This window comes from Phyllosticta citribraziliensis (assembly GCF_038025025.1).
Source record: "Phyllosticta citribraziliensis strain CPC 17464 chromosome Unknown J3D65scaffold_5, whole genome shotgun sequence".
Classification (NCBI taxonomy): Eukaryota; Fungi; Ascomycota; class Dothideomycetes; order Botryosphaeriales; family Phyllostictaceae; genus Phyllosticta; species Phyllosticta citribraziliensis.
Genome location: NW_027117342.1, coordinates 344,509 through 370,644, shown reverse-complemented (window position 1 = coordinate 370,644; position 26,136 = coordinate 344,509). Strand labels below are relative to the sequence as shown.

General features: G+C 57.7%; 11 protein-coding genes across 11 annotated transcripts; 5 read left to right on the top strand and 6 right to left on the bottom strand.

Annotated features, from left to right (window-relative positions):
• The first annotated feature begins 193 nt into the window (after positions 1-193).
• J3D65DRAFT_317801 (uncharacterized protein) lies at positions 194-2,788 on the top strand. Its single transcript, XM_066795318.1, has 3 exons — positions 194-345; positions 392-584; positions 637-2,788. Exons 1-3 carry the CDS (start codon positions 292-294, stop codon positions 2,649-2,651), a joined length of 2,262 nt encoding a protein of 753 aa, XP_066655840.1. The 5' UTR covers positions 194-291; the 3' UTR covers positions 2,652-2,788.
• Positions 2,789-4,397: 1,609 nt separating this feature from the next.
• J3D65DRAFT_621133 (exoribonuclease family protein) lies at positions 4,398-6,144 on the top strand. The gene is made up of 2 exons (XM_066799927.1): positions 4,398-4,868; positions 4,925-6,144. Exons 1-2 carry the CDS (start codon positions 4,523-4,525, stop codon positions 5,821-5,823), a joined length of 1,245 nt encoding a protein of 414 aa, XP_066655839.1. The 5' UTR covers positions 4,398-4,522; the 3' UTR covers positions 5,824-6,144.
• Positions 6,145-6,529: 385 nt separating this feature from the next.
• J3D65DRAFT_621130 (uncharacterized protein) lies at positions 6,530-7,429 on the bottom strand. Its single transcript, XM_066799926.1, has one exon. It carries the CDS (start codon positions 7,319-7,321, stop codon positions 6,734-6,736), a length of 588 nt encoding a protein of 195 aa, XP_066655838.1. The 5' UTR covers positions 7,322-7,429; the 3' UTR covers positions 6,530-6,733.
• A 9-nt stretch (positions 7,430-7,438) lies between these two features.
• On the bottom strand, positions 7,439-10,337 carry J3D65DRAFT_645353 (tRNA nucleotidyltransferase; the record flags this gene model as incomplete). Its single annotated transcript, XM_066802208.1, has 3 exons — positions 7,439-8,835; positions 8,884-9,444; positions 9,494-10,337. The coding sequence occupies 3 exons, from the start codon at positions 10,335-10,337 to the stop codon at positions 7,439-7,441; spliced, it is 2,802 nt and encodes a 933-aa protein (XP_066655837.1).
• Positions 10,338-10,712: 375 nt separating this feature from the next.
• On the top strand, positions 10,713-14,085 carry J3D65DRAFT_569456 (ER-golgi trafficking TRAPP I complex 85 kDa subunit-domain-containing protein). Its single transcript, XM_066797620.1, has 2 exons — positions 10,713-12,054; positions 12,104-14,085. Exons 1-2 carry the CDS (start codon positions 10,890-10,892, stop codon positions 13,609-13,611), a joined length of 2,673 nt encoding a protein of 890 aa, XP_066655836.1. The 5' UTR covers positions 10,713-10,889; the 3' UTR covers positions 13,612-14,085.
• A 60-nt stretch (positions 14,086-14,145) lies between these two features.
• J3D65DRAFT_621124 (Cullin repeat-like-containing domain protein) lies at positions 14,146-16,674 on the bottom strand. The gene is made up of 3 exons (XM_066799925.1): positions 16,168-16,674; positions 14,854-16,120; positions 14,146-14,801 (listed from the first exon to the last, which is right to left on the bottom strand). The coding sequence occupies exons 1-3, from the start codon at positions 16,613-16,615 to the stop codon at positions 14,411-14,413; spliced, it is 2,106 nt and encodes a 701-aa protein (XP_066655835.1). The 5' UTR covers positions 16,616-16,674; the 3' UTR covers positions 14,146-14,410.
• Positions 16,675-16,826: 152 nt separating this feature from the next.
• J3D65DRAFT_621120 (mitochondrial import receptor subunit tom-20) lies at positions 16,827-17,993 on the top strand. Its single transcript, XM_066799924.1, has 4 exons — positions 16,827-17,283; positions 17,346-17,446; positions 17,499-17,590; positions 17,643-17,993. The coding sequence occupies exons 1-4, from the start codon at positions 16,959-16,961 to the stop codon at positions 17,683-17,685; spliced, it is 561 nt and encodes a 186-aa protein (XP_066655834.1). The 5' UTR covers positions 16,827-16,958; the 3' UTR covers positions 17,686-17,993.
• On the bottom strand, positions 17,841-19,320 carry J3D65DRAFT_621116 (ras family-domain-containing protein). Its single transcript, XM_066799923.1, has 6 exons — positions 19,107-19,320; positions 19,008-19,033; positions 18,850-18,938; positions 18,662-18,791; positions 18,327-18,599; positions 17,841-18,279 (listed from the first exon to the last, which is right to left on the bottom strand). The coding sequence occupies exons 1-6, from the start codon at positions 19,145-19,147 to the stop codon at positions 18,221-18,223; spliced, it is 618 nt and encodes a 205-aa protein (XP_066655833.1). The 5' UTR covers positions 19,148-19,320; the 3' UTR covers positions 17,841-18,220.
• A 140-nt stretch (positions 19,321-19,460) lies between these two features.
• Positions 19,461-21,035, top strand: J3D65DRAFT_621112 (ribosome biogenesis protein Nop53/GLTSCR2). The gene is made up of 3 exons (XM_066799922.1): positions 19,461-19,615; positions 19,668-20,624; positions 20,680-21,035. Exons 1-3 carry the CDS (start codon positions 19,482-19,484, stop codon positions 20,888-20,890), a joined length of 1,302 nt encoding a protein of 433 aa, XP_066655832.1. The 5' UTR covers positions 19,461-19,481; the 3' UTR covers positions 20,891-21,035.
• J3D65DRAFT_676245 (uncharacterized protein) lies at positions 20,943-22,231 on the bottom strand. Its single transcript, XM_066803605.1, has 3 exons — positions 22,008-22,231; positions 21,699-21,795; positions 20,943-21,466 (listed from the first exon to the last, which is right to left on the bottom strand). Exons 1-3 carry the CDS (start codon positions 22,130-22,132, stop codon positions 21,065-21,067), a joined length of 624 nt encoding a protein of 207 aa, XP_066655831.1. The 5' UTR covers positions 22,133-22,231; the 3' UTR covers positions 20,943-21,064.
• A 1,367-nt stretch (positions 22,232-23,598) lies between these two features.
• J3D65DRAFT_316988 (uncharacterized protein) lies at positions 23,599-25,881 on the bottom strand. The gene has a single exon (XM_066795314.1). It carries the CDS (start codon positions 25,746-25,748, stop codon positions 23,784-23,786), a length of 1,965 nt encoding a protein of 654 aa, XP_066655830.1. The 5' UTR covers positions 25,749-25,881; the 3' UTR covers positions 23,599-23,783.
• Positions 25,882-26,136: the final 255 nt, after the last annotated feature.

The window sequence follows — 26,136 nt, the reverse complement described above, 5'->3', positions numbered from 1 at the left end:
GTTGCAAGTGCCGACCGTTGGAAGTGGCGGACGAGTATTAAACCATGGCAGTCAGCGACCAAAAGCCTCCCCCTCCGGACTCCGAAGCCATCTAACCGCGTTGGGTAACCTTCTTCGGACTGTGGTCGACTGTCGTTTCTCATTTATGCCAGGCTTTTGTTCCTTTGTGCGCTCCTGCGGTCTAGCCCAGGACTTAGTCCGCCGTTGCTTTTATTAGCACCGCGTCTCTGCAATTAATATCCCCCAACCTCGCCGTCCTTGGTGTTGAGGGAGAATCAACTCGCCACGACCATGTCATCTCAACAACAAGGCCAAGGCCAAGGTGGCCAGGGCCAGGGTGGCCAAGTAAGTCTTTTGTCGATTCTCAGAAATGTTGTTCTAACAGCAACAGGGAGGCCCTCCCACCGGACCGCCGTATGCGCCAACAACATGGCAATTGGGCGGAAGAGTCGACGAAGGGACGGACATTCCCGTCACATCCGTCTTTCTCTTCCTCTTCCTGCTGGGTGCCGTTGGGCACATGGCCATTTTCCAAAAGAACCGCAAGAGGAATCACAAATTCCTCATGTCCATTATGCTGTTTGGTGAGCAGACCTGACCACGGGCTCATTCACAACAAGCTAACACGATGCATAGCGTTCTGCATGTGTAGGGTGCTGACTTGTATACTCCGGATCTCGTGGGCCACGCAGCCCAAGAACATCAAGCTTGGTATCGCAGCCCAGATTTTCGTGGCTGCTGGTGTGCTCTTGATCTTCATCATCAACCTGCTCTTCACCCAGAGACTGATCCGCGCCCGGCACCCCAAGCTCGGCTGGTCGAAGCCCTTTTCGGCCTTGTTCAAGGTTAACTACTTCATCATTGTCTGCTCTTTGATCATGGTCATCACCGTCACCGTGCAGTCCTTTTACACGAAAAATACGAACACGCACCGGATCGACCGTGACATTCAGCTCTACACGGCGACCTACTTTTCGTTTGTCTCGTTCCTGCCGATACCCATCACCATTATCGGCATCCTCGCTCCCCGCAAGACGCGCCTTGAGAAGTTTGGCTCTGGTCGCTTCCGCACAAAGGTGACGATCCTTTTGCTGGCTTCTTTCTTACTGTGTCTCGGAGCGTGCTACCGCTGCGGCACGGCATGGAAGGATCCCGTGTCTGTTCGTCAGCCTCTGCCTACCTACTACTCCAAGGCGTGCTTTTATATTTTCAACTTTACCGTTGAGATTATGGTCGTCTACCTGTACATCATCCTCCGCATTGACCTCCGCTTCTACATCCCCGACGGAGCCAGTGGACCCGGCAGCTACGCCCCCGTGTCCAACTTGGACGACAAGCACGCCAGGAAGTACGACAGCGGCTACAGCATGCGCGAGCGCGCCGCCGCCCAGGCCTCGGGTCTCAACAATGGCGTCTACACCGAGGAAGAGACGTTCGACGACGAGCCGCTCAAGCTCAAGACCGACTTCAAGCGCCACCGTTTCGATCTGGAGGCCGAGCCGCAGAGCGCCATCTCGGGTACCACTGCCGCGCTGTCCAAAGACCACCTACTGTTGCCCGAGTCGCCCAAGCCGGCCTTTTCCAAGTCGGAGAAGGACAAGGAGAAGGAGAGCATCCCGCCCGTCCCCAAGATTCCGTTCACCAGCCAATCCGCTGGCTCCACGCTGTCACAGCTCTCGTCGGCGGACAAGCTCGACAAGGTGGTGGAGCTGCTCGTCTCGCTGGACCGCCGTCTCACAAGCCTCGAGGAGAACCCGCGCCACAACAACGCCGCCGACGACCTTCTCGTCCGCATCGAGCGCCGCCTGTCGCATCTGGACGGCGGCGCCGCGGCCAACAGCTCTGGCAAGGACAGCAAGGACGGCGCCGCCGGCAGCCACAACCGCCACGCGTCGCTCGACACGCTCGACCGCATCGACGCGCGCCTGTCGCGCCTCGAGGACTTTGACACGCGCCACTCGCGCCGCGCCTCCGAGTACGAAACCATGCGCCTGCTGGACAACCGCCTGTCGCGCATGGAGCGCCGCATCTCGACGCAGTCGGGCATGACGGGCCGCCCGGCCTCCCCCGATCGCCAGAGCCGCTCCAGCGGCTTCTCGCGCTACCTCGACCCCTACGCGACCAACGTCGGCGTCGAGGCCAACAGCCTGCTCGACGGCCCCATGCAGCCCTTCTACAACCCGCAGCGCGCCCTCGCGCAGCAGGCTGACGCGCGCCCGACGTCCAGCCAGTCCGCCAACGCCTCGTCGCCCCAACACGGCAGCGGCAGCCCGTCCGCGGCCGTCCGGCCAGGAGGCAACTCGCGGCCGCGCTCGCACTCCGCCGAGACGCTGAGCGGATCCGGCTTCGCGAGCCGGCTGTCCAGCTCCCACCGCTTCTCGCGGGGGCCGGCGGCCGCGCTGGTCGGCGGCAGCCCCGACGGCAACACGTGGCCGCTCGACGAGGAGCCGGAGCTGAGCCTGCACGCGCAGCAGACGAGCGCGCTGATGGAGGCGACGGATGCGGATGTCGAGGAGGAGGGCGTCGATGTCCCTGCCCCGCTGAGGCCCGGCGCTGGGTCCCGCGCTAGCAGCATGGCTAGTGCCGGCACCGCCGTCATGTATCAGCCCGTGGAGCAGGAGGAGCCGCCCAAGACCCCGGAGAGGAGGTAGGGCGGACATGTAGCGGCTAGGGACGCGGTAATGAAGGGTGGTGGGTAATTTCGAGGAGCGAGGAGGATGCCCGAGGTTACGGGGGGGCTAACTAGACGATGGAACGCTCGAAGGGGGTGTGGCTGATGTTTTTGTTTCTTTCATCCAGCGGCATGTTCTTTTTCCCATTGTGCATTTTACCTTTACAGCTCAACAGCATGGAAGTAGGTGAGGGAGTCGGGAAGCAAAATTTGGATCTAGCAAACGTCACTTTCTTCCTTGCTTCAGACGGTTGATGGGCAAGTTCACCACGAGGGGCGAAGAAGTTGTGTTCAATGTACATATCAATCTACTCCATCATCTACGTGTGCAGGCCGTGTTACTGCCCTCGTGCATCGTCAACACGCTCGGCGCCATAAGCCGGGGACGCCTGGCCGCAGAACAGGGATCGGATCCCCAAGCGTGGGGCTCTGCAGAGATGACGAGTCGGATCCTTCGACCAACTGTCGAGGAACCCGCACACGTCAGCGGTGGGGTTCGCATCAGCGGGAGTAGCGCGGGCGCGGGGCGGGGCGCCGCCAGTTTTCCAGCAATCTGGGAAAAAGGGGAAACGTAAACATAAGCCCACTAAGCACGAACCGCGGGCACTAGTTCAGTAGTACGGTTCTCCCGGTGCCGCCGGGACAGCATAGGTAAGTCCAATCAACGTCTGATGATCTAGAAGTGCTTTGAGATTCGTTAGCCCACGTGCTTCGACCTAGACACGCAGCGGAGGGATCGATGGACGCGTTCTTCATGCGGAACAGAGTGCATGAGTGCAATCAGAATAGCCGGTATAGTCATGCGTACCCGCCGGCCACAGGTCCTCGCAGGCGCCATAACGGTCCTGCGCGGCCTGCAGCTCGAAGCCCAGCATTACGCTTGCTCGCCCCCGAAGAGGCTCGCTGGCAACTCCACAACCATCCTCCCATCTCGTGAAAGATGGTCCAGTGCGGGAGGGTGGACCGGAAGGAATGCTCGTTGAATGGATAGACTAGGATTCATCCTTGCAGAGTGGAGGGTAGAGGGGCAGGCAGCGACTTACCAGTGAGTAGAGCTGGGAGCAGTGGATTGTCAGAGCAGGGTATGAAAATCTAGAATCTGAGGCAAAACATGTCAGCCAGATGCTTTCCAACGTTGAGCATGTGAAGCAGAGAGGGGTAACTCCATATCAGATATGGTAAGCTTGGTTGAGTTTTCCACATGAAATTCAGTAGCAGAACTGAAATTATACCGATCATCATAGGAGTTGTTGGAAGAAAATGATGGCGACTTACGTTAGCACCTGACAGGACGAGTGTCTCTGTAGGATCAATCAAGCTTTGGCCGTAGCGGTCGCATCCTGGAACGAAAGCCAGGGACTGGGTTGTGCAGCGGAGACCTCGCATGAGACAACACTGTCATCGCTGGCGAGACCTCCGCTGCACGACTTTCCAGATTGGCAGTTGTCGCGCCCAACGTGGCCGGTGTCTCTCAGCCTCCCTCACATTGTGAAGGTCGTCCGACACTTGCCACGCAAACAAGCCATCGGCATTAGAATCGTTGTAGCGTCAAGGTCGAGACGATGCGTCGCGTGCGACAGGGCCGGTAAGTCTACATCTACGCATCTCGGAGATCCTGTTCATGCAGTCAGCGCGATGTTCGTGGCCGAAGTGCTGCAAATGATTGGATTGAGATGAACATCAGATGGTAGTGCATGTTGTTCAAGGGCTCATGTAGATGTCGCCGGAACTTTCTGTGATGGGTATCCTCCCGTGAAGTAGAGATGAGTAGAATGAGAAGAAATGGCGGCTTACCGAGGGCGAAAGTGGCGAATGTCGTGTGTGTGATGAAGATGGAAGGGAAGGGCGACGATGGAAGTTTTGATGCCTCGCCTCGCCAAAATTTCTAGCGCGCCGAGCGCCAAGCGGACGGCAACAGGCCGGCCCGCGGGCTCTTCCGTCATCGACCGCCGGCGCCCGGCCCGAAAACACCAGGGCAAAGCTCGCGGCATTCAACTTTGGATCTGCCATGCTCCGCGTACCTCAGCCCAGTCTTTTCTTGAGAACTGCACAGCCAAAATGACAGATCGCCGTCGCACTAATGCCCCAGCTGGCGGCACATACGCGCCCATCTTCGCGTCTTCGCTCGCCAACTACTCTGGTTCAGCACCGCAACGGCCAGTACGGACAAGAAAACCAGAAGAGCTGCGCAAGATCTGTACGTCTATTCCAATCCAACGCAGTCTCTCAAACCAAACAAGCTGACGTTCAAAGTCCTCAAAACTGGTCTCACACCCTCCGCCTCGGGCTCCGCTTACCTCGAACTCACGCCCTCGTCGCCCACGTCCACCGCCGCGGGCCGCACCAGTCTCGCCTTTCCCGCCGGCTCGCTCAAGCTATCGTGCGTCGTTCACGGGCCTAAGCCACTGCCGCGCAGCTCGCCCTTCACACCGTACCTGAACGTGACGACGACGCTGAAGTTTGCGCCGTTCGCGACGCGCGCACGCCGCGGCTATGTGCGCGACTCCACAGAGCGCGACCTGGGTCAGCACCTGGAGGCAGCACTGCGGGGCATCATCATTGGCGAGCGGTGGCCCAAGAGCGGCGTCGAGGTTGTGATTACAGTGCTGGAAGGCGAGGAGGACGGCTGGGGAGGCGACGAAGCGGGACTGGACGCTGGCCTCGGCCGCCGCAGCTTGGGCGCTGGCTGGGGCCTCATGAACGTGCTGGCTGGGTGCATCACCGTGGCTAGCGCGGCTATCGTTGATGCCGGCATCGACTGTGTGGACATGGTTGCTGGAGGCGTGGCAGCGATTGTCCGACAACCACGCGGCGATGGCAAGAATGCGCAAGGAGAAGAGGAGGAGCTCTTCGTGCTGGACCCCAGTCCGACGGAACATCGCGATTTGGTCGCAGCGTGCGTGGTGGGCTACCTGCCAGCGCGTGACGAAGTCACTGAGCTGTGGATGAAGGGCGATGTCGGCGAGAAGGGCGAGACGCTGGTGGACAAGGCTGTCGAGGCTGCTATCATTACTCGGCTGGTGTTGGACGAAGCCGTCAAAGAGACGTCGGCTCTCAAATTTCCACAGCTACTTGCTACGGGCACTGATAGCAGCAGCGGCGTGGAGAGTAGCAAGAACGGAGGAAGTGGTGACGTTGAGATGGTGGGATGAGAGGCCACCAAGGGGCTCACGTTTTCTTTCTCACCATTCGGAAAAGCACTTGTTCGGGTTGCATGGCACGTGGAGTACGGCGTTTTTTGGAACCAGAGGGTCTTCGTCTTTGACTAGAAGAGCTCGATAGGAAGACGGTAAACATGACCAGGCGTTCTTCGTCCGCCATCATGTCCATAACAGGCATGAGCCAGCACACCGCCTCATATCGAAAACTCAGACTTTGCTCGCACATTGGTGACCTGTTAGCGGCTCTCGAAACTCGCTCAGAAAAAGCCGTAGCATACATAAAGCATGCGAACTAGTCGTCGAATGCCCCCTTTTACTCTACCATGCAGATGTCTGGATGTCCCATGAATGCCACGCAAAAAAACAAAGAAATTGAAACCAGAAAACTCCTCTTCCTTACCTCACTGACCCATAAGTGCCGCTTCCTTCCTTGTTTGCTTCAATGACTGATTGACGAGGCTCTTCTAACCCGGTGCAATAAGCCACGGTACGGTTCAACGCCAGCGCAATAAAAATTCCGCGGACACGTAGACATTGCTGCTGCTGTGAGAGAAAAGTGCTTCGGCGCCTTAAATTCGCGGTCACAGCAGTACAAATGATTGCGTATGAGCGGGTGGGTTAGTCTGAGTATCGTGGTACATTTGAAAAAGAAAGAAAGAAAATCCCTCAGAACACCAAAACTCTGCTCTGGCGGAGGGTAGCGTTTCTGATTTTATTTTCAAGCCCGAATAAAGCGACGGTGACAGCACGGCATCCATATTATTTTCCCGCGAGTATACAAGGCCCATCACGCGGCCTCGCCGTCTGGACGGCCTCCACGTCCCTCCCAACCTATCCTCAAGTTGAACTTGCAAGCGTCAGCGCACGCCACAAAGCAGCACAGCCATCATCATCCAGAGACTCAACTCACCGCAACCACGAAAATAACAAGCGCGACAATCGTCATGTAGAACAAGAACGCGATAAACGGCTGTGTCGTCGTCAAGTTCATCTTCCGCCTCGCTCGGCAAACCACGCGGTCCATGAGCAGATCCGCCAGAAGCAGCAGCGCCGCCGCCCAGCCCGCTACAAATGCATTCGCCCGCCGCAAGGCGGTGGCGTCGGCGGCGTCGAAGACGACCAGCGTGCTGTCGACGATGAGGAACGAGATGGGGACGAGGAGCATGAGGCAGATGCGGACGAGGTCGGTGGGCGAGCGGTGGCTGGGAGCTTCCGGTTCTACGTGCTGGCACCACCTGCAGGGCGGCGTGGTGGTGTGGAGAGGACAGGAAGGGTGCGGACGCGGATCGAGGAGCGGTGTGGTGGGTGAGGGATCGGGAGGTGCTCTGAGGCCGCTGTGCTCGGCGCGCGTGCCGCGATCTCTTGGAGGGAGTGTGAAGCGTGCTGGTGGCGTGTAATAAGGAGGTGGAGAATCGCGCCACTGGAGGGGACACATCGTGTCGTGTGGGTTCGCCAGAAAATGAGGCAAGGAAAGTGTCCACGTATACATGAGGAAGCAGAGAGTAGGAGAGAGGTCTATCTGGCAATTGGCAATTGGTTCCTGGACTATGGAGGGTTGTTTGAGCACCGTTTCTACTACGGCAGATGCATTGCCTAGTTTCAATTCTCAAACCCGGACTCCCTCAAACAATGACCTCAACTTCTCCTCTTTCTTCACCAACAGCGCCACTTCCTCCTCCCATTGCCATTTCTCTTCGTCCCCACCGCCCGCGACAACCGTAGACAGAAGCTCGACACATCCTCGCAGCTCCTGCCTCGCCTCACTCATTTCGTCTGATTGAGTCTCTGTCTCCCCCGCCAATCTCACCCATGCTACAGCAACGCCCTTCAGCATCTCGCTTCTCCACCGCCACATACGCGGCCACGAAGTCAGTATGACTTGTTGCGCAGCGCGCGCGGCGTCGGCCGGCAGGCGCGGAGCGGCGGGCGCGAGCGGGTCTGCCAGGATGGCGGCGAGTAGGGGCACGAGGTCTTTGAGGTGCTTAACGGCGTGGATGCCGAGGAGCGGCAGGAGGGTGCAGAGGAGGGAGAGCAGGGTGCGCGCGGTGCCGACGTGTGGCGAGATGGTGGTTTGGTGGGCGAGGTCGGGGAGGATGTGGGAGGAGAGGAGGGTGGCGAAGGCGTTGGCGCGGGCGACGTAGGCAGGAGTCAGAGGGGAGGGGCTCGAGTTTGAGTCTGAGGATGGTGATGCAGATGGCGATGTTGTGGGCTGTGGCGTCGTCACTTTGATCAGGGCGATGAAGGCGGGATAGGCGGCGTTGAGCAGGGGTGTGCTTTCAGGCTCAGGGGTGAGGGGAGGCAGGTAGGACAGCGCAGATTCGAGCGCATTGCGAAAGACTGGCTCGAGACCTGTGCGTGCCAGCAGCGACGGCGTTGTCGAGTGCAGCAGCCCGTACAGCAGTTCGCAGCCAATCGTCTTGAACCGGGGCTCAGCGTCGTCCAGCAGCGTGAGGATAGGAGGAACCAAGAGAGGCCATGACTGTTCGATTCGCTCGGGTGCCATGGTGGCGACTACCCAGCGTAGCAACGATAGTACATGCTTGTTCTTCTCGCTCTTCCACGGATTGCTTTCCATCTCGACCACCGACAGCGATTGGTATGTCCGCGGCTGGCTTGCCTGAATCGCTCTGCGACCCTGGGCCGTGATTTCCGGGTTACGTGCCTTTGCAAACAACGGGCGGATGGTAAGCTGTAGGAAGTGCGATGCAAGGTGTGAAGTTAGCTCACCCTTCTTTTTGGACACCTTGGCAGCCACATCGCTCTTGGGGTTGTTTTTGCGGTGGACGCGGACTTCCTCGATCGCCTCGGACGGGTCTTGGACGTCTGGATTGCGCAACTGCCATGCCATGACGACGTCCAGGGCATCTTTCATCCATGGGCCTGGGTTCGTTTCCAGAGCCTTGGCGAGAGTCTTGCCGTCAATGAGAGGCTTGAGGGCGTAAGCCTCGGTGATGTCTTGAGACTTGATGTGACTGAACCAATTTCCGTAAGAGGCAATGATTTCTGAAAATGTTAGGTCGGGCATTGCTTGAGAGCTGGGGGCTAACTCACCTTGCTCCCTGTCGGGGTTGTTCAGGACCTCGTACAAGAGAGCAAACAGCGCCTGACTTCTCCAAGTCTGTCCCCATTGCCTGATGGCCATGCCGATGGTGTCTCTTGCGGTAGCATCCTCTCCTTCTTGTTTCTTGTGCGGCTGTCTTTGCTGGACTGCAAACTTGTCTTTCAGGGACGTGATGTGTTCCAGGTTCTTGACGGAAGCAATTATGACGTCGAAAATCTTGTTTGTCGCCTTGATGGCCTCGCGAACCACTTGTGCTGCGACTGGGGGAGGGACCTTGGTTCCGGCCTTTACTGGCTTGGGCTCAGGAGCATCGGCATAAGGGACTATGGCTGAGATTATCCACGATGTGTATGCTTCCTCTGCATCATGGATGGTCATGGTCCGGACAAGGTCGTGAGGTGCTTCAGACTGCATGATTCTGGCGAGACACTGGTAGGCCACAGCCCAGTTGGACGGAGGTCTGTAGTCGTGGTTCTTTGTGGGGTCTGCGAATACCGTCTCATAGAGACCTAGCCTGTCAATGTACTGGATAGCGCCCAGTGGATCCCGTCCTGAATCTTGAGTCAGTACAATCATTTGTTCTGGCGTAAGAGCGCATACCTCGCAGCATCTTTTCCAGTTCTACACCCACACGCTCACGGCTGATCTTGATGTGCAAGGCCTTTTTGATATCCTCGTTGCCCATGAACTTTTCAGCTTCGGAGTCGATGCTGTAGCCCAGTCTAGTAGCGAAGCGAATCAACCGCAAGACTCTGAGAGGGTCGTCCTTGAAAGTTTGATAAGGCTCGAGAGGAGTACGGATGATTCTTTGTTGCATGTCCTCCCATCCCCTGTTGGTAAAATCTTCGATTTCCGAGGTGTTGATGTTGTAGAACATGGCATTCACGGTTGCGTCTCTCCGGAGAGCGTCTTCCTCTGGGGTGCCAAACTCGATCTCGGGATTGCGACTGTCGTCCGTGTACGTTTCCTTGCGAAGATTGACGAGGTCAATGTCTAGTCCCAAAATCTTGGTCGTGGTCGTCTCAAGATGCTTCGACTTTTCTGGATTCGCCTCGATTTTGTGCAGACCTCCTACTAGCTTGTTTTTCGAGCTAGTGCCTGCTTTGTCTGACTTGGAGACGCCCTCCAAACCGTACTTTTCGGGATTGCCGGGAATTTCCAGATACTCTTTAAGACGAAGGCCGAATTTTTCGCCCGTCATCTTGTTAATGGCGACGTCAATGTCGTTACTGTCCTGACCGAGCAGCTTGTCGCGGACCCATCCTCCTGTGAAGCGAAGGACAAGCTTCTCCTTGGCGAGCTGATCTGGGATTTTGACGACAGAATCTTCAGCAGCAGCCGCAGAATTGTCAATGTATTCTGCAACATCGAGGAGCAATCGTCGCAGAGTTGCCTCGACTTCTGTGAGTTCTATTTTTTTCTCTGTTGGAATTGGGACCACCATAGCGTGCAGGTGTTCACGTGGAGAAAGGCTGACGGCGTCAACCCTTCTCCTCTTTGTAGCTGGCTCTTCTCTTGGTGTTGGCTGAGCAGCTCTCGATGTCATCAAGCGAAAAGGCTGGCGCAGGGCCGCAGCACGTGCTGGCTGGGGCTGGAAGAGGGCGAGTCTTCTGGAGATGGACGCAGAAAGACGGGCGGAGTGGGAAAGACGGCTAGCCAACATCCATGTGGTGTTTCTTCAACGTCGAGCTTTGTTGTTGTAGTTTTTGGCGGGCTCGGCGGCAGTGAGTGGTAGACGTCTTCCGCTGGTTCGTCATCCCGGGTTGGCGATCTGCAGGCACATCCCGTCGGCCCGTCAGCGCCTTGCTGGCCGATGCGATGCACACCTCCTGCAACTCAACCACCTCCAACCTGCGGCGTCTCCGTCGCGCATCTTCTCGATCCCTCTCCCGAGCTCTACCTGCGACCCCATCCCGCGTCTGGCTTGGACAATCCATGCCCCTCAACGCGCCCCGCAAGAGGCCATAGCATCGCTACTGGCCAGCAGAGGGCTCCCATGACGCCTTCACGAGATGAGACGCCTCTGCACTCGCCCCGCTCCAGTGTAGATGCGTCCTCTGTCTACGCCAAGCGGGCTTCTTCTCCTTCTGCCGCCTCGATATCCTCCTCCATTTCCAGCCTGCCCTACCGCCGCTCTAATGCTACCCTGTCCTCCCTCTTCGCTTCAACGTCCACTTTGCGCCCTTCTTCTCCGACCTCTGGCACCGGGACTCCGCAAGCTACCATCGTCGCCGGCTCCGTCTTCTCTCCACCTCGAAATGGGGCTTCCTCCCCTGCATCGACCTCCTCCGGCGTAGGCGAAGAACTCCGCTCCCTCATACTCCGCTCATTCGTCCCACACGTGGGAATCCTTGCATCAACCGACACGGAAGAGATATGCCGGAAAAAAGGCTTCGCAGGGGGTTTTCTCGAGCTCATGAGGCCTTATGGGGAGCAAATTCAAGGCAAGGTCACCGTGCGGGACAGCGTCGGAGCAAGCAGGAGCTGGGAAGATTTTGGCATACGGTTTACGGGGTTGAAGGACGCTCTGGGCGTGCGGCCACGCTTGAGCAATGACACGGAGCCCGGAAACCCACGAATAGATTCCCGGGGAGAGCCCGCATCTTTTCTAAGGGTTGGTGGGGACCTTTCAGCTATAGAGGAAGCGGTCGACAAGCACCTCTTTTTCGCTGAGATGCAAATGGGGAGCGCAGCGGATAACTATTTCAATTCTAAGAGGGCAAGTCTGGAATCACCGGGCTCATCCTCTCCATTTTACAGATTATATTTGCGGCGGTTGCTCTCAGGATTGCCCATGACGCCGCACGAAACCTTTTCACATCCAGTAGCATGCGTAATGGCCATCAGTTCCCGGAATCCCAATCCGATAGAAGAGCTCCGGAGGCTTTATGCCAGCACCAACAGCGGAGGAGACCAGAAGCTTCCGACTTGGGTCAATAACGACTATTTACGATATTACGTGCTGGTGCACGACGAGGATAATGACGACATTGGCAAGTCAACAGCATTGTACGACCAGATGAAGCGGCATTTTGGTTTGCATTGTCATCTTTTGCGACTCAGGAGTTCTCAGTGCGTGTCGTCGGATGACGATGCGGTTCGCCTTCCATTATGCGAGTGGTTGTCTGCATCTGAGGAGTTGGCAGAGATTCACAAACGAGGTAGGAGCCTTTTCCACGCGCGTCATTCTCGAATCTCACGTTTTTTCAGAAACTTCAGAGGAGCTTGAGGATCCGACGCCGTGTCTATTCGAATCCGATGCCACGGCAATTCGAACATTTGTTCGAGAACTGGTGACGCAGTCAATAGTCCCAACTATGGAGCGACTAGCCATGACGTGGAACGAGCAAGTTGCCTCCCGTAGAAAGGGCATTAGCGGCCGCTTCATGTCCCTATCTAAGCGATGGTCGACCTTTGGATCCTCGTCTAGGGGTTCTGGGAATCCGCTGCAGGGCGGGTCCGGCAGCAATTACGATTCTCTCCAAGGTTTCTACCGCCCCGACACAGCCGAAGCAATCATGCGCAAGCTCGCCGACTACGCCTTTATGCTCCGCGATTTCCGCCTCGCATCCAGCACCTACGACATTCTCCGCACCGACTTCAACAATGACAAGGCCTGGAAATACTATGCTGGCGCCAATGAAATGACGGTAGTGAGCTCGCTGCTCGTCCCGCACAGCATGTCATCCAAGACGCGAGTAGAGAACATGGACCAAATGCTCGAAACCGCGCATTACTCGTACTACACGCGCTGTGGATCACCATACCATGCTCTCCGTTCCCTTGCTCTTGGTCTTGAGCTGCTGAAGCTACGCGGCTCATCGGCCAGCGACGATGCCGCGCGCTGGGCCCAACGGATCCTCGAATCGCCGGGTATCGTAGGACCTATAGGCCGCACCCTCTTCACCGAACGCGCCAGCGACTGCTATGCCGGCATGCGCGGCGTAGGGAGCATGGGCTGGGGCGTACGGCCGCGCAAAGCAGGGCTCTGGGCCGTGCAAGCGGCCGACTTGTGGTTGCGACTGGACCGCGGCGTGCAGGCAGAAAAGTGCCTCGACGCGGCCAGCGTCCTGTACGGCCTCACTTCCGAGGCGGCTGAACCGGCTTCGTCGTCCAAGGACGATGACGACAGCAAGCAGTTGCAGCATCCACCGAACGAGCGACGAGGGACTGTTTTGGAATTTGACCAGATGCGTGCGTTCATGGACACGTTGCGTCAGGCAGTCGTCACGAGTCGTCTTGCTGCGCGCGGATTCACTAGCGACGGCGATCCAGCGGCACCGGGTGACGGCAACACCGAAATCGCCGTCAGTCTGGACGCCGCACAAGACGACGCAGCAGCTCCTGGCAGCAGCAGCACGCACACGGCGACACCAAACGCGCTCGCCCCTTCAGCCGCCACGACGCCCTCGGCAGCGGCGGCGGCGAGCGGCGGTGCCGTCCTGCCTGCCGACGAGCCCGTCGAAGAGGTCGCCGAGACCATGGACCAGAAGCGCCACGGTCACCGCAAGTCGCTCATCGGCGGCGTCGTGCTGCCGCCGCTGGCGGGCGACGACAATGCCGGCGGCGTCATGCGCTCCAAGGAGTCGCGGGAGGAGGGCGCCAGGGACTTTGAGGGCCAGGGCGTCACCGTGGGGGGCGATGATGTGCATGGCGAGAATGAGGGCGGCGAGGGGGAACTCAAGGGGGAGGTGGTGCCAGGGGTGGTTGAGGAGTAGGTATCGTGTGAGTGTGGATGGGATGATTCAGCCGCGAGATGAGGGAGCCATGGTGCACGCGTGCATGTATGAATGAAGCACGGTTGCTGATTGGTTGATTAATCGATCGAGCGAGCGTCGCCTATGTATTGTAGGCATTGGGCATTGGGCATTGTAGTCGCTGTCGGTTCAGTTGGTCGGGTTGTGTGATATTAGCGTGTCATCCATCTCTTTCTTTCCTCTTCCTTTCCTCCATCTACTATCCTGTCACCATCCACCGTCCATCTGTCTTCATCGCAATAGTATCCGTCTGCCACGTACTTCACTACTGTACATATGTCCGTATCCATGCACTGTACTGAACTGACTGTACTGTACCGTACCGTCCGCATCTCCTCATCCGCTGCCGCGGCGATGAGGCAGCTTGACTTTTCCCCTGAACCCCTATTTTCTTACGTGGCGCATCTGCATCTGCATCTACCCACTGTACACTCGTTCCACCTCACAAAAACTCCACAGGGCAGTCGAACAGAAGAGAAAGGTTGGAAAGGGCGTGCAGTGGGACGAATACCATAATGATTTGCTGAACTAAGAACTACATATTCGACATTACTGCTCTGGGTTTTATTTAGCAGATAGATGCGACGGCAGCTCCCAAGTGCGTATTCCTGCGATTACCAGTGCCAGCCAGAGATTAAATGCTATATGCTTCCATCCACCACACCACATACCAATGCGAGCAAGCAATGCACCAGACAAAAGATCCTCCGCTTGCCACCCACCATGCCCAGCCCTCCAACACCCCAAACAGCAACAAACACTAAGTCCCCAAGCCCAAACCCGCCAACTCAGCAACAGCGTCCTGGCCAAAACGGCCACTGCTCAGATCGATGCCCGAGTCCTCCATGCCGATGCCCTTGCCAATGAGGTCCTTGAAGTCGAGGCCGACGCCGGCGAGCAGGCTGCCGTGCTTCTGCGCGCGCTGCATGCACTCGGTCCACGTGGCGCTGTCGCGGTCGACGGTGCTGAGCTGCCGCGACAGGATCGAGTTGAAGTCGTCGACGTGGTCCTTGGCCCACTTGACGCACGCCGACATCATCGTCGCCGGGAAGCACGACTGGTACGTCACCACCGTGTTGCGGATGATGGTGAAGTAGATGTACGAGATCTGGTAGATGTAGTGGTGGAGGTCGCCGTCGAAGACGCATTGCCTGCCGCTGGGTCAGTTTCGAGTCGTGACAGGTTGGGTTGGGCTTGAAGTACCTCGTGCGCTTTTTGATTGTTGTGCTGCGAGCGTCGAGGTAGGCCTCCCGTGCCCTATCCTCAAAGCCCAGCTGGACCAACCAGTCAACGTGCCGCTTGGTTTCGTTGGGACGGTTATGAGTCTCTTGAAGATGCCGCGTCACGAGCGATGCCAGTTTGGCGGACCGCTCGCTGACCTTGAAGACTATAATCTCCTGAGCCAGCGGGTTGCCCTTGATGCTCTTTGCTATTCGCCGAAGACGGTCGAGCTCGTCTACCGCCTTTTCAAAATGCTGCAGCGCAATGTCAATGTCCAGCTCGTCAAGCTGCTGCTCCACCCAGCGGATGCTCTCCCTCTTGCCGTCTACCTCGAGGAACATGCTTGACCGGTTCTGCAACGCGTTTTCTCCAAGACCCTCGAGCAAGTCTTGATCTTTCAATACGCTCAAGTCCCTGGTGGCATAGTAGTTGACAGACTCATTGGTCTTGCTGCGCTCCTCAGTCTCGGCCTCCTTGGTTTTACGCAAATCCTCCGTGGCTTTCCTGAAAGATGACAAAAGAGTCGCCTTCTCAACCTGATCGCTTCCAGGACTGCCAAAGGTGAAAGATTCGGCGCCCACACGAATGTTGATGGAGTCGTTGGCACGTTTCTTCTCTGATTCACCCTTGCCGGCCGTCTTGGTCGACAAGTCGAGCATTTGGACATCCTGCAGAGGCCAGCATCTCACCGCAACAAGCTGAACAGGTTGATTGGGCTTTGCCTCTCGGTTCTGAGGCCTGTCTCCTTGCTTCTTTTCCGCCGCAACAAGAAGATGGTCGTTGAGCAGAATCATGTGCACCCTCCTGCGGACTTTCCAGGTGGCCGAGTTCAACTCCACCCAGCGTCCAGACTCGTAGACAATGTGACGTCCAGGAATGGCCGGCAGAAACTTTTGAGAGCCCTCGACTCGCTTCCACAACGTCTGTAGGTGCGTGTTCCACAACGCCTCGAGGTTGGCAACCGAGCTGCGGTTCGCCCTGCGTTGAGCAACGGCATCCGTGCCCCGCAGCCCACCCGACGTCGAGGTGGCCTGGCCAAGCGTGTTGGTCAAGTCGGACATGAGAGCCTTGAGCGTCCTCATTTCACTCTTGAGCTTGTCCGCCTCTTTACTGATCTTGATGAACTGCGTGCGGTTCTGATACACGTTGTGTTGCAGGTCGGTGGAGGTGCGATTCTTGACCCTCTGGAGGTCCTGTTGGTAGCGGAGAATGTCGTCTTCAGACGCGTCTGCGAGAATGCCAGCGACATCTACCATACGTTAGCTCTGCGCCCTCGGCTCTGGACACATTACTTGCATTCGTCCGCTCTCAAGTTGGGGTCCTTGAACGCCTTGACGTCGACGTTGATCCGCCGGGACTCCTGACTCGGTCTCGACTCTGGGACAGGCGGTCGCATGTACTGGTTGGGCTTGCTGGGCAGGCCTGGGACGGGCGGGGCGCCAGCAGTGTAGTCATTTGGGAGCTGATTGAACCTGGTCGAGTACCTCCTCTTGACGAGATCTGACGTCTTGCCGCCGGCGGGCTGGGGGCGCTCTCGCGGGGCATCGAGGCGGGTGCCACCACCGGAGCGGGTGGAGACGTTGGAGGCGGACGTGTTGCGACTGCGGTACTCGTCGGGGATGTCTGGAGCCTGGAGGTTGGCGGGCAGCGGGCCGCTGATTTGCTTGGGGGCGCTGATCTTGGGACGCTGCTCCTTTTTGCGGCGGAGGGAGATGCCCCTGCTGCTCTTTTCTTTGTCCTCCATGGCGGGCGAGGGAGGAGTGGGAGATGGTGGTGAGGTTGAGGTGGAGCGGAGGTCCAGGTAGCGAACCCAAGTGAGAGGGAGACGGACACGGACACGGGAGACAATGCGGGCCGAGACATGACAGGGCAGGGCATGGATGACGCCGGGTCGGCGGCTTGTGCCGACCTGAGGCGCGCTGCCCTGGTTGGCCGCCCGCCTCCACCGCGTAAATTCTAAAGTGTCTCCGGGCATCCAGCTTTCCTCTTGCGGCAATCCAACATCATCCAATCCGCCCGTCCTGTCCAGCCAGCTCAATCACACAGCAGCCCCCGGTGCAGACGACTGTTGATTCCCCGCCGCCGCCATGTCCAGCTCCTCAGCCATCAGCTCGCGGACGCTCACCATCGCTGGTGTCGGCGCTGTCGTCACCGGCGTCGTGGCCTACGCCTTTTACTTTGACTACAAGAGGCGCAACGACGCCGAGTTCCGCAAGGCATTGAAGCGCGAGTCCAAGAAGCTGGCGCGCGCCGCAAAGGAGGAGGCCGAGGCTGGTGCTGTCGAGCAGCGCAAGAGCATCCACGAGGCCGTGGACCGCGTCAACGACGACGGCTTCCCCAAGGAAGACCCCGAGGAGGTCGAGGGCTACTTTATGCAAGAGGTTGCGCGCGGCGAGCAGCTGTCGCAGGACGGTACGTGACGGCTCGACACATGGCTGCGTCCAGCAGCTGTCCGCGGCTAACACCAGACACAGGCTCTAACCAGCTCGACGCTGCCCTCTGCTTCTACAAGGCCCTCAAGGTCTACCCTAACCCCGGCGAGCTCGTCACCATTTACGACAAGACCGTACCCAAGGTATGTGCCCAGTCGGATTCCAAATACAAAGTCTCGTGCTCACACCGCCTAGCCCATCCTTGATATCCTTGCCGAGATGATCGCCTATGACAAATCGATACCCATTGGCAAGTCGGCCGCCGCGAAGCCGGAGCCTACTGTTGAGTAAAACACGACTACATCCAAGCCACTATGGTACAAATCTGACGGCTAGCGGATCGGGGCCAAACATGAATGAGCCAGAGTGCAACCCGCAGTGAGGGTTCGGAGCACGGGCACATGTCGAGGTTGGGGAAGTAGACGACCCGAGTCCTGTAAATACATGGTACGATATTCAGGAGTGAAGGGCTTGGCAATCTTTCACGCAAGACTTGCATAGAAATGGGTGGCGCGGATGGGAGCCATTTAGTAGCAGCCACAAAGACGACTTGATGGTTGCTTTGAGGTTTTGTATCAATAGGTACACCGCTCAATACAAAACTCAAATCACGAAACCATCTACACGTGTTTTCCACCGTCATTTGGAACCCAAGCATAGGCATGTACTTGATGCGTTGTTCTCATTAAGCTATATCAGACATCTCATCGGCTCGTAAATCTTACAGACGTGGCACTCGAGAACATCTCCAACCTCCCTATGGTCTTTTAAAGATACCGAAACGCCATGCTTGCAATGTATACCCTCCAAAGCAGGCATGGAAGGCGCAAGGGGGCATGTACAGAAGGGTCGCGCTTCTGCCGGGATTTGTACAGTGAGATAGAATGGGGAATCGTGGAGCGTGAGACGTGACTCTTTCAGCACGCGCAGCCCTGTCCCTCGTCTGGCGGGTTGGGGTTGACATTGACGTCAATCACTGGCAAGTGTTAGTACAAGCCCGATGTTGGCGATTGGCAAACGTACTCTGGTTCTGGCTCTGTTGCTGCTCGCCCTCCATTCCAGGCAGAGCTTGTGCAATGCGTCTGAAGAGGGTCTTGACGTTGTGGCCCAGCTTGGCGCTCGTCTCGATGAACATGAGGTTGTTCTTCTTGGCCTCGTCCTCGCCTTGTGCGGTCGTGACCTCGCGCTTGTCGTTCAAGTCGGTCTTGTTGCCCACCAGCACGATGATGACATCGTTTCCGCGCTCGGCCCGCACGTCGTCCACCCACTTGCGTGTGTTTTCAAAGGATTTGCGGTCTGCAGCGTTCGAATCGTTAGCCAAGGAATCTCCCAGGACAAAGACGAGGCGGCGGGTTTACTCGAAATGTCGTAGACCACGACGGCCACGCTGGAGTCGCGAATGTAGGAAGGAATCAAGCTGCGGAAACGTTCTTGACCGGCGGTATCCCATAATTGCAGGCGCACGGTGCGGTCCTCGAGGTACATGGTCTGCAGCGGAACGAGTGGTGAGCTCCAGGCTGTCGGATTCGGGACAAGTGGGGCAGACCTTGGACAAAAAGTCGATACCAATGGTTGCTTGGTAGGTGTTGTCGAACGAGTCGTACATGAAGCGGGTGATTAGAGACGTCTTGCCGACTGCAGGGCGGCATCATTAGCATTTGCTGGACTTAATTAATTGCATGGGCGTCGCGTGGACTGGCGTACCGCTCTGCTCGCCCAAGAAGACCAGCCTGGTTGCAAAAGAAGTCAGTCCGAGCGCCCGGAGTGGAATAGAGGTGCCCCACAGGGCGTCTGGGGTCTTACTTGAACTTCTTGAGCGGGTTGGAGTATCCTGACTGGGCCATGGTGAAGCGTCTGGATCGAATTGCGACCGCACTGGAGGGAGACTTGGGGAGAAGGGTGGAAAAAGGCGGCGGGCAGAGAAGAGCAGCGTGTGTGGGGACTATACAACTGTCAAGATACCGCTCGGTCACCGCTCACCGGACAGCCTCTGTGCTCAGACACTGTTCGTCAGGAGGACTGCAGGTGGAAAGGCCATGATCCGTCGCCCGTTTGCGTCCCGGTCGCAGGGATCCGGATCGTGCCTCACCGCCTTGACCCTGCCGGCCCTCTTATCGATATCGACTTTTCCTTCAAGCCCGGGGCAGCAAAAATCAAGCCAACTCGACGCACATCACCATGTCGGCCCCCATAGACCCCCCCGCTGCCCGCAAGCAGCCCTCGAGGAAGGGCAAAAAGGCCTGGCGCCGCAATGTCGACGTCACCGACGTCACCACCGGCCTCGACGACCTGCGCGAAGAAATCATCCAAGGGTAAGCGCAATCGCCAAATCCCAAATCCCAAACCTCTCCTAACAACAAACAGCGGAGTCATTGCCGAGAAACCCTCCGACGAGCTCTTTGCGGTCGACACGGTCGGATCTGCCGACATCAAAAAGGAAATCCAGAAACGCCACAAGCCCCTCAAGGCCGACGAGATCCTCGCCCAGCGCTCCGCCGTCCCCGCCGTCGACTCGCGCAAGCGTTCCTCTTCCCGAGTGACCAACGGCATCCTCGAGCCGAGCAGCAAGAAGCGCAGGTCGGGCGGCGTCTCGCACAAGGAGCTCGAGAGGCTCAAGGCCATTGCGCATGGTGGCGACGCGGCGGAGAAGGATGTCGTGCAGGTGGACGGCACACCGACCCACGACCCATGGGCAATCCAGGAGAAGAAGCAAGACCCGCGCTTCTCGTTCATCCCCGAGAAGAAGCCTATTCGGGCGCCAGAGACTTTGAAGCATGCGCCAATCGCGCTGTCTGCGAGCGGCAAGCCGTTCCCAGCCGTGCAAAAGCCCGAGGCGGGCAAGAGCTACAACCCTGTGTTTGACGACTGGAACGAGCTGCTCGAGCGCGAGGGCCAAAAGGCGGTCGACGACGAGAAGAAGCGTCTTGAAGAGGTCGAGCGGGAGAGGTTGCGCCAGGAGCGCGCGGCCGCCATTGCTGCCCAATCCGACCCGGAGTCCGGCGACGAAAGCGCATGGGAGAGCGAGTGGGAGGGCATCCAGAGCGAGGCCGAGGGCTCCGAGTTGAAGAAGAAGCGACCGGACCGCAAGACGCCGCAGCAGAGGAAGAAGGTCGAGCGGAGAAAGGAAGCTGAGAGGAAAGCCAAGTGGGAGGCCCAAGCGAAGAAGAAGCAGCAGCAGCAGGAGCAGATCAAGATCATCGCCAAGGAGGTGGAGGAGAGGGAGAAGCAAAAGGCCGAGCAGTTGAAGCTTGCCAACGCCGACGACGAATCATCTGCAGGCGAGGAGGAGGGCCTCAGGAGGCGGAGATTCGGCAAGGCACCGTACGTTACTCTCATCCCCTCTCCCAGCAAAACCCTCTACTGACGTGTCCCCCAGGATCCCCGAAGCACCGCTTGAGGTCGTCCTCCCGGACGAGCTGCAAGACTCGCTGCGCCTGCTCAAGCCCGAGGGCAACCTGGTCAAGGATCGGTTCCGCAACATGATCATCAACGGCAAGATCGAGTCGCGGAGACCGATGCAGCACAAGAAGAAGCGGGTCGAGGTGACGGAGAAGTGGTCGTACAAGGACTGGACTCTGGGCAAATAAAAAAAGCGAGCCAGCGGCATATGAGGGAAATCTCGCGGCGTTGGTTTGGTTTTTCGAGGTCTAATTTCATACCCTGGGCATGTGAAGAAGAATTACTATACTTGAGCTCATCTATCGCTGCCTTCTAAATGATTCATTTCCATGCTTCTTCTCGTTGCCTCTGCTACATCATCCTTACTTCGGCCCCGCCAACACACCGTCCACATCCTCATCCACCGGCTCCAACTCCACCTCATCGGCAACACCCGCACCGGGCTCGTCCAAAAACGGCTGCGCCTCGCCCTCCACAAGCACATCCTCCCTTGCCCTCGCCCCGGCCGCCTTCCCCTCGCCATCGTCACCGCTCTCGTCGCGGCGGCCAATGACGACGCTCCCGGCGACCAGCATGGCGGCGCCGAGCCACCAGATGCCGGGCAGGGACTCGGAGAAGATGAGGGCGCCGAGCAGGGCCGTCAGCATGAAGTTGGCGCTCGTGTTGATGATGGAGACGCGCACGGTCGAGGAGGCGAGGGTCAGGGCGCGCGTGAAGAGGGCCCACATGATGGCGTTGAAGAGGAGGTTCAGGAGGAAGAAGAACTGTTGCGTGCGGGATGGGGTGGTCAGTGGGATGTGCTTGTTTGCTGTGGATAGAGGGCAAGGGGTGATGGGGTTGGGTTTGGTTGGGCAAGTTAAGTGGGCGGATTGGTGGTAGATGTAGACAGCTGAAATAGAAAAAGAGACAGTCGTGGAGTATAAAACAACACGAAACGATCCACGAGCAAAGAGAATAGACGAGTGACTGAGAGGAGAGGAGAGAAAGACAACGTACACCGCGCACCGCAAACTCAACCACCTTGTTCTCCTCGCCCAGCCCGAGCAGATGCGACACGCCGCTCGCCCAACTACCCGTCAGCGTCGTCGTTGTCCTAAAACGTCCTCGCACATCAGCCTTCTTCTCTCTATATCCATCTATCCTCTCTTTTGCACGTGCACGCGCATATAAAATACCAGGAAGTACCAGCGAGCGCCACGCGCGTCCTTCTCCATGGACGGGATTGTCTTTGCAAGATGACGTTCCAAACCACGATTTCAAATACACGGCAGAAAGATGAAGCATGTGTGGATGGAGCGAGCTTACAGTTTAGCAAAAACGCCGTTGAAGGCTGCGCAGGCGCCGCTCGCAATGGCGATGACGAGCCATGTTGCGGCGGGCTTGGATTTTATTTGGCTGGGCAACGGTGATGAGGGCGATGATGATGGCATGGTGGAGACGACGCGAAAAAGAAGGGGAGACAGGGGAAGAGAAGGTTGATTCTGGCTGGTTGAAGGCGTAAAGACTGCGGGTATAGGTGGTCTGCGAATGTACTAAGGTGATGCGTGCGGTGCAGGCGGGCGGAGCACCAAGCAAGCAGTGGGAGCGGAGTCTTGGCATAAGCAAACAACAGCGGGACGGAGCGGAGCGGGAATTGCCTCCAACCGAACCAACCCCTTTCAACCCACCGTCCGTCTGCTTGTCAACCCGGTATTCGCAAAGACGCCACCAATGCGCGTGGCGGCAAGGTAGAATATGTATATCTCTCTCCACCCTCGCTCTCCCACAATCTTGGAACCGACCCCTTTCCTGCCCTCCATTCGCCGTCATCCACGTACCATCTGTCCATCCATCCCTGACGGATGTGCTCTTGAGTCCGTCAAGCCAACCAACAAGTCTGCCTGCCTTGTAACCACGGTTCGAGCACCTGTAGCAGCGGGTTTGAAACGGCGTCGGTTGACGCAGCGCTTGGCCGCGTGGCAAGCTCTTTGCACATGTGACGGCCAGCAACGCCCTGCCTTTCCTCTCTAATATTTGTACGCAAAACCGCGCGATGAGCGTAAAGAATCAAGATAGCACTCGGTTACCTACATGAGTAGACGAGCACAGAAACATCGCTGATGTCGACGCCCCTCGCACGCTTCAGCCAGCGCCGCTCGCACATTCGTGAAGCCAGACATGTTCCCTTCAGACTGAGACGTCCCACACACACATGTAGACGCGCGAGTCCACGAACCAGACAAGAAACAACAAGTCTCAACCCACGCACGCACGCACCCACGCACGACCTAAACAACAACAACGCCGCGTGATCACCACCCGCGCATAGACGCTTAATGACGACTCGCACCGCCCGTGCAGCCCTCGCTCGCTCGCTCGCTCGTGCGCGCTGCTCGTCCCGAGTAAATTAGAGTTTGCCCATCGCGCGCGTCATCGCCGTCTGTGCGGGCGGGCGGGCACAAGCGTCTGCTATGCGGATCGACAGGCGCGAAGATTGCGTGAAGACGGTTTGGGGCGTGTTGTTGTCGGGTGGTGCGGGACGCCTTGTTGGGGAGGGGGGAGGCGAGATTGGAGGGAGGGTGGATGGGAAGCTGCTTTGGTGCTGTGCGTGTGTGGACGCGTGGTGCTGTGTCGATGCTATTTTCGTTGTGTATGTGGTGGTCGGTCACGTAGGCACGGATGATGAGATGACATCTGTCGTAAGAACCGAACCCCGATCTCAAAGATGGTAGGTAGGCAGTGCTGCAGGTTAAGAATGAAGAGTCTCTCGAATTCGACTAATTAATCTAGTGGAGCTTTTGTCCAAATGCCCTCCGCCATTCCACCCGCAACCAAACCAAAAAACAATGATATGCTGCGCGCCGTCAACGATGATGGAAAAATACGTAGCGTAGCGGAGCGTAGCGGGAAGGAGGAGGCGAAAAAAGCGTGACGTTTTGAAAGACCAAGGCAGCAGCGCAGCGTCGTCGTCGTCGAAGTCGTCCCCCAAGAAAAATTCAATTCAGCCCAAAGAAATACGATGCGAGACGACCGCCCAACCAAACGCCTCCAAACACCAACTGATGAACGCCCTGCCTGTCCTGTCCGCCTCTTCAGAATCGGCTACTTTGGTTGGAACCTCTTTTCGGGGTCCACGTTGACGCGGTCGACGAGCTCGCCCAGCATGCGCACGCGGTAGAGGCAGGTGAAGCGTTGGCCGTGGTTGCTGGCGACGCGAACGATGGCGTCTTCGACGGGGATTTTGAGGTTGGCGAGCGAGACGAGCGGCTCGAGCACCTGGACGTGGTTGGGCGCGGTGATGTCGTAGTCGAAGGAGCCGACAAACACGTAGGTCGAGTCGGGTCTGTCCCAAGCGCCACTCGGCTTGTCCGTGTCAAATGAGGTACGGCGAGCCTTGACCATGGCATTGACCGCCTTTTCCAATTTGTTGCGCTCGCTCTTGTTCTCGACGCTAAACCAAAGCTCGATGCGCTGCGGCGCCGTGGTGATATCGAGGGTCGCGCCTCGGGGAATGTGTTCAACGACCATCTTGGTTGGGTAGACTCGGTGCAGCATCCTGACGGCAAGCTGGGCCTGGCCTTTTCCAGTGCCAGATTTGGCGGCACACCAGCAGTCGCTCTCCTCTTGCCAGCTCTGAAGAGCTTGGCCTGGAGTGTTGACGCCAACCCGTTCTCTTTCCTGTTCGCTGGGAATCCATAGGGATTTCAGTCCCTGAAGTCTGGCGTCGAAGTACCGTTTTGCCGACCCGAGGGTTGGCGAGGTCAACTCAGGAATAATCACCGCACCCATACCACGAGAGAAGAAATTGACGGTCGTAAGAGTCTCCCTCAAGTTCGCAACGACGATCTGATCAATGGCGTAGGTCAGATTCGAGCCGGCAATGTGTGGCAGGGTAAGTTCGAGTTGACTGATTCGATTTTTGATGAGGTCGATGACGGTTTCCTTGTCAACCAAAATGTCGTTTTGGACGGCCTTTTTGAGAAGCGAGTCATCGTCGGTTGAGAGAAACGCCTCAAGGCGAGCCGCATTCGTAGCCTTGAAGTGTTGCCAGAACTCCAAGCCATCGGGAGAATCTCCACCTGCAACAGTGAGGAATGCGCGCGCCGCAGTCCAGAATGATTCTGGGACCATAGCTTGTCCGTATCCATCAAGACCGGGGAGGACCAACGTTTCTGGCATTTCCAGTTTGAGCGAATTGATTTGCTTTTCAATATCGGTCCTGAATTGTTGGTGGGCGGTGTTGATATGATTAATGTTGCCGTTGAACCACTGGATATGCACATGTTGGTCGTTGTATTTCTTGAGCAGGTCTTGCTGGTTGGTGAGGAGATGCTGTCCAAGATCCGAATCATCGAACAAGACGCCGATTTGACCAATGCGGTGGCGGCAATAGGTATGGGGCAGCATGCGCGCGAAGAACATCATGTCGACGATGATGGCGAGGATGAACGCGTAAAGGGCAATTGCAACAAAGACGGCGCTGGCGTTGACCACATGCGGACTCCATCTCTTCAATCTACCCCAGACTGAGCGAGTTGCGTTCGAGTGGACCGATTCGGCAGGGGACACATCTCTTGGGCGATTCGACTGGTTTGTCGTGATTTGGCCAGCCGTCTCGTCCCGGAAAGTTGCAGCGTCTCGATCCTCGATTGAGGGGATTGGGACGTCACGGCCGCTGACAGAAGGGGCGCCTCGGGAAGAAGAGTGGCGACCTCGACCAGAGCCGTGGGCTGGCGAGTAGACGACGCTGCTTTGGTGCGAAGCCTCGTCGATGGGGCTTAGATGGCTGCTGCCGCGACCACGGCCGCTGGGGGCGGGCGTGCTTCTGCCCATACCTCTACCTCTTCCGGCAGTAGCTGCTTCGCCGGGCTGAAAGCTATATTCAAAGCTTGTGGTGCCGGCAGTGGGGGTCTGGTTGATGACTGGGAGACCGGCAGAAACGGCATGAGAGCCACCGTACGCGGTCGAGAGGTTGGTAGGCTGGTTGGTCAAGTGGCCAAGGTTTCCAGCATTGGGAACAAGTGAGTTGGACCTGGAGCGCCTTCGCGACATGGGGTCAACGTCCATGCCAGGAACAGGAGTCTGTCCCGTCGAGCGCGTGGACCTGGAGGGGCCAGTGACGGGGACTGGCGTGGTCCGACGGCCACGTCTGTTGTGGGGTCCGGGAGTGTCTGGAATTCCCACTCATGTCAGTGGTGGTGTAATGCGGAGAGGGAAGAAAGCACAGACCAGACATGGTGAGGCGTTGAGAGAGTAGAGGCGGGCGGTGAGAGATTGGAGGTGAGGGTGAGGTTTGCGAGAGGAGATGGATGGGAGACTGGAGAGGAAGACAAGGATTGGGGCAGGAGTGGGAGATTGGCGAAGATGAGGTCGGGAGAGGATGAGGTTTGGAGAGGAGAGCGAGAGGGAGAGGTCTGGAGAGGAAGAAGGAAGAGGGATCTGGAGAGGAAGAGGA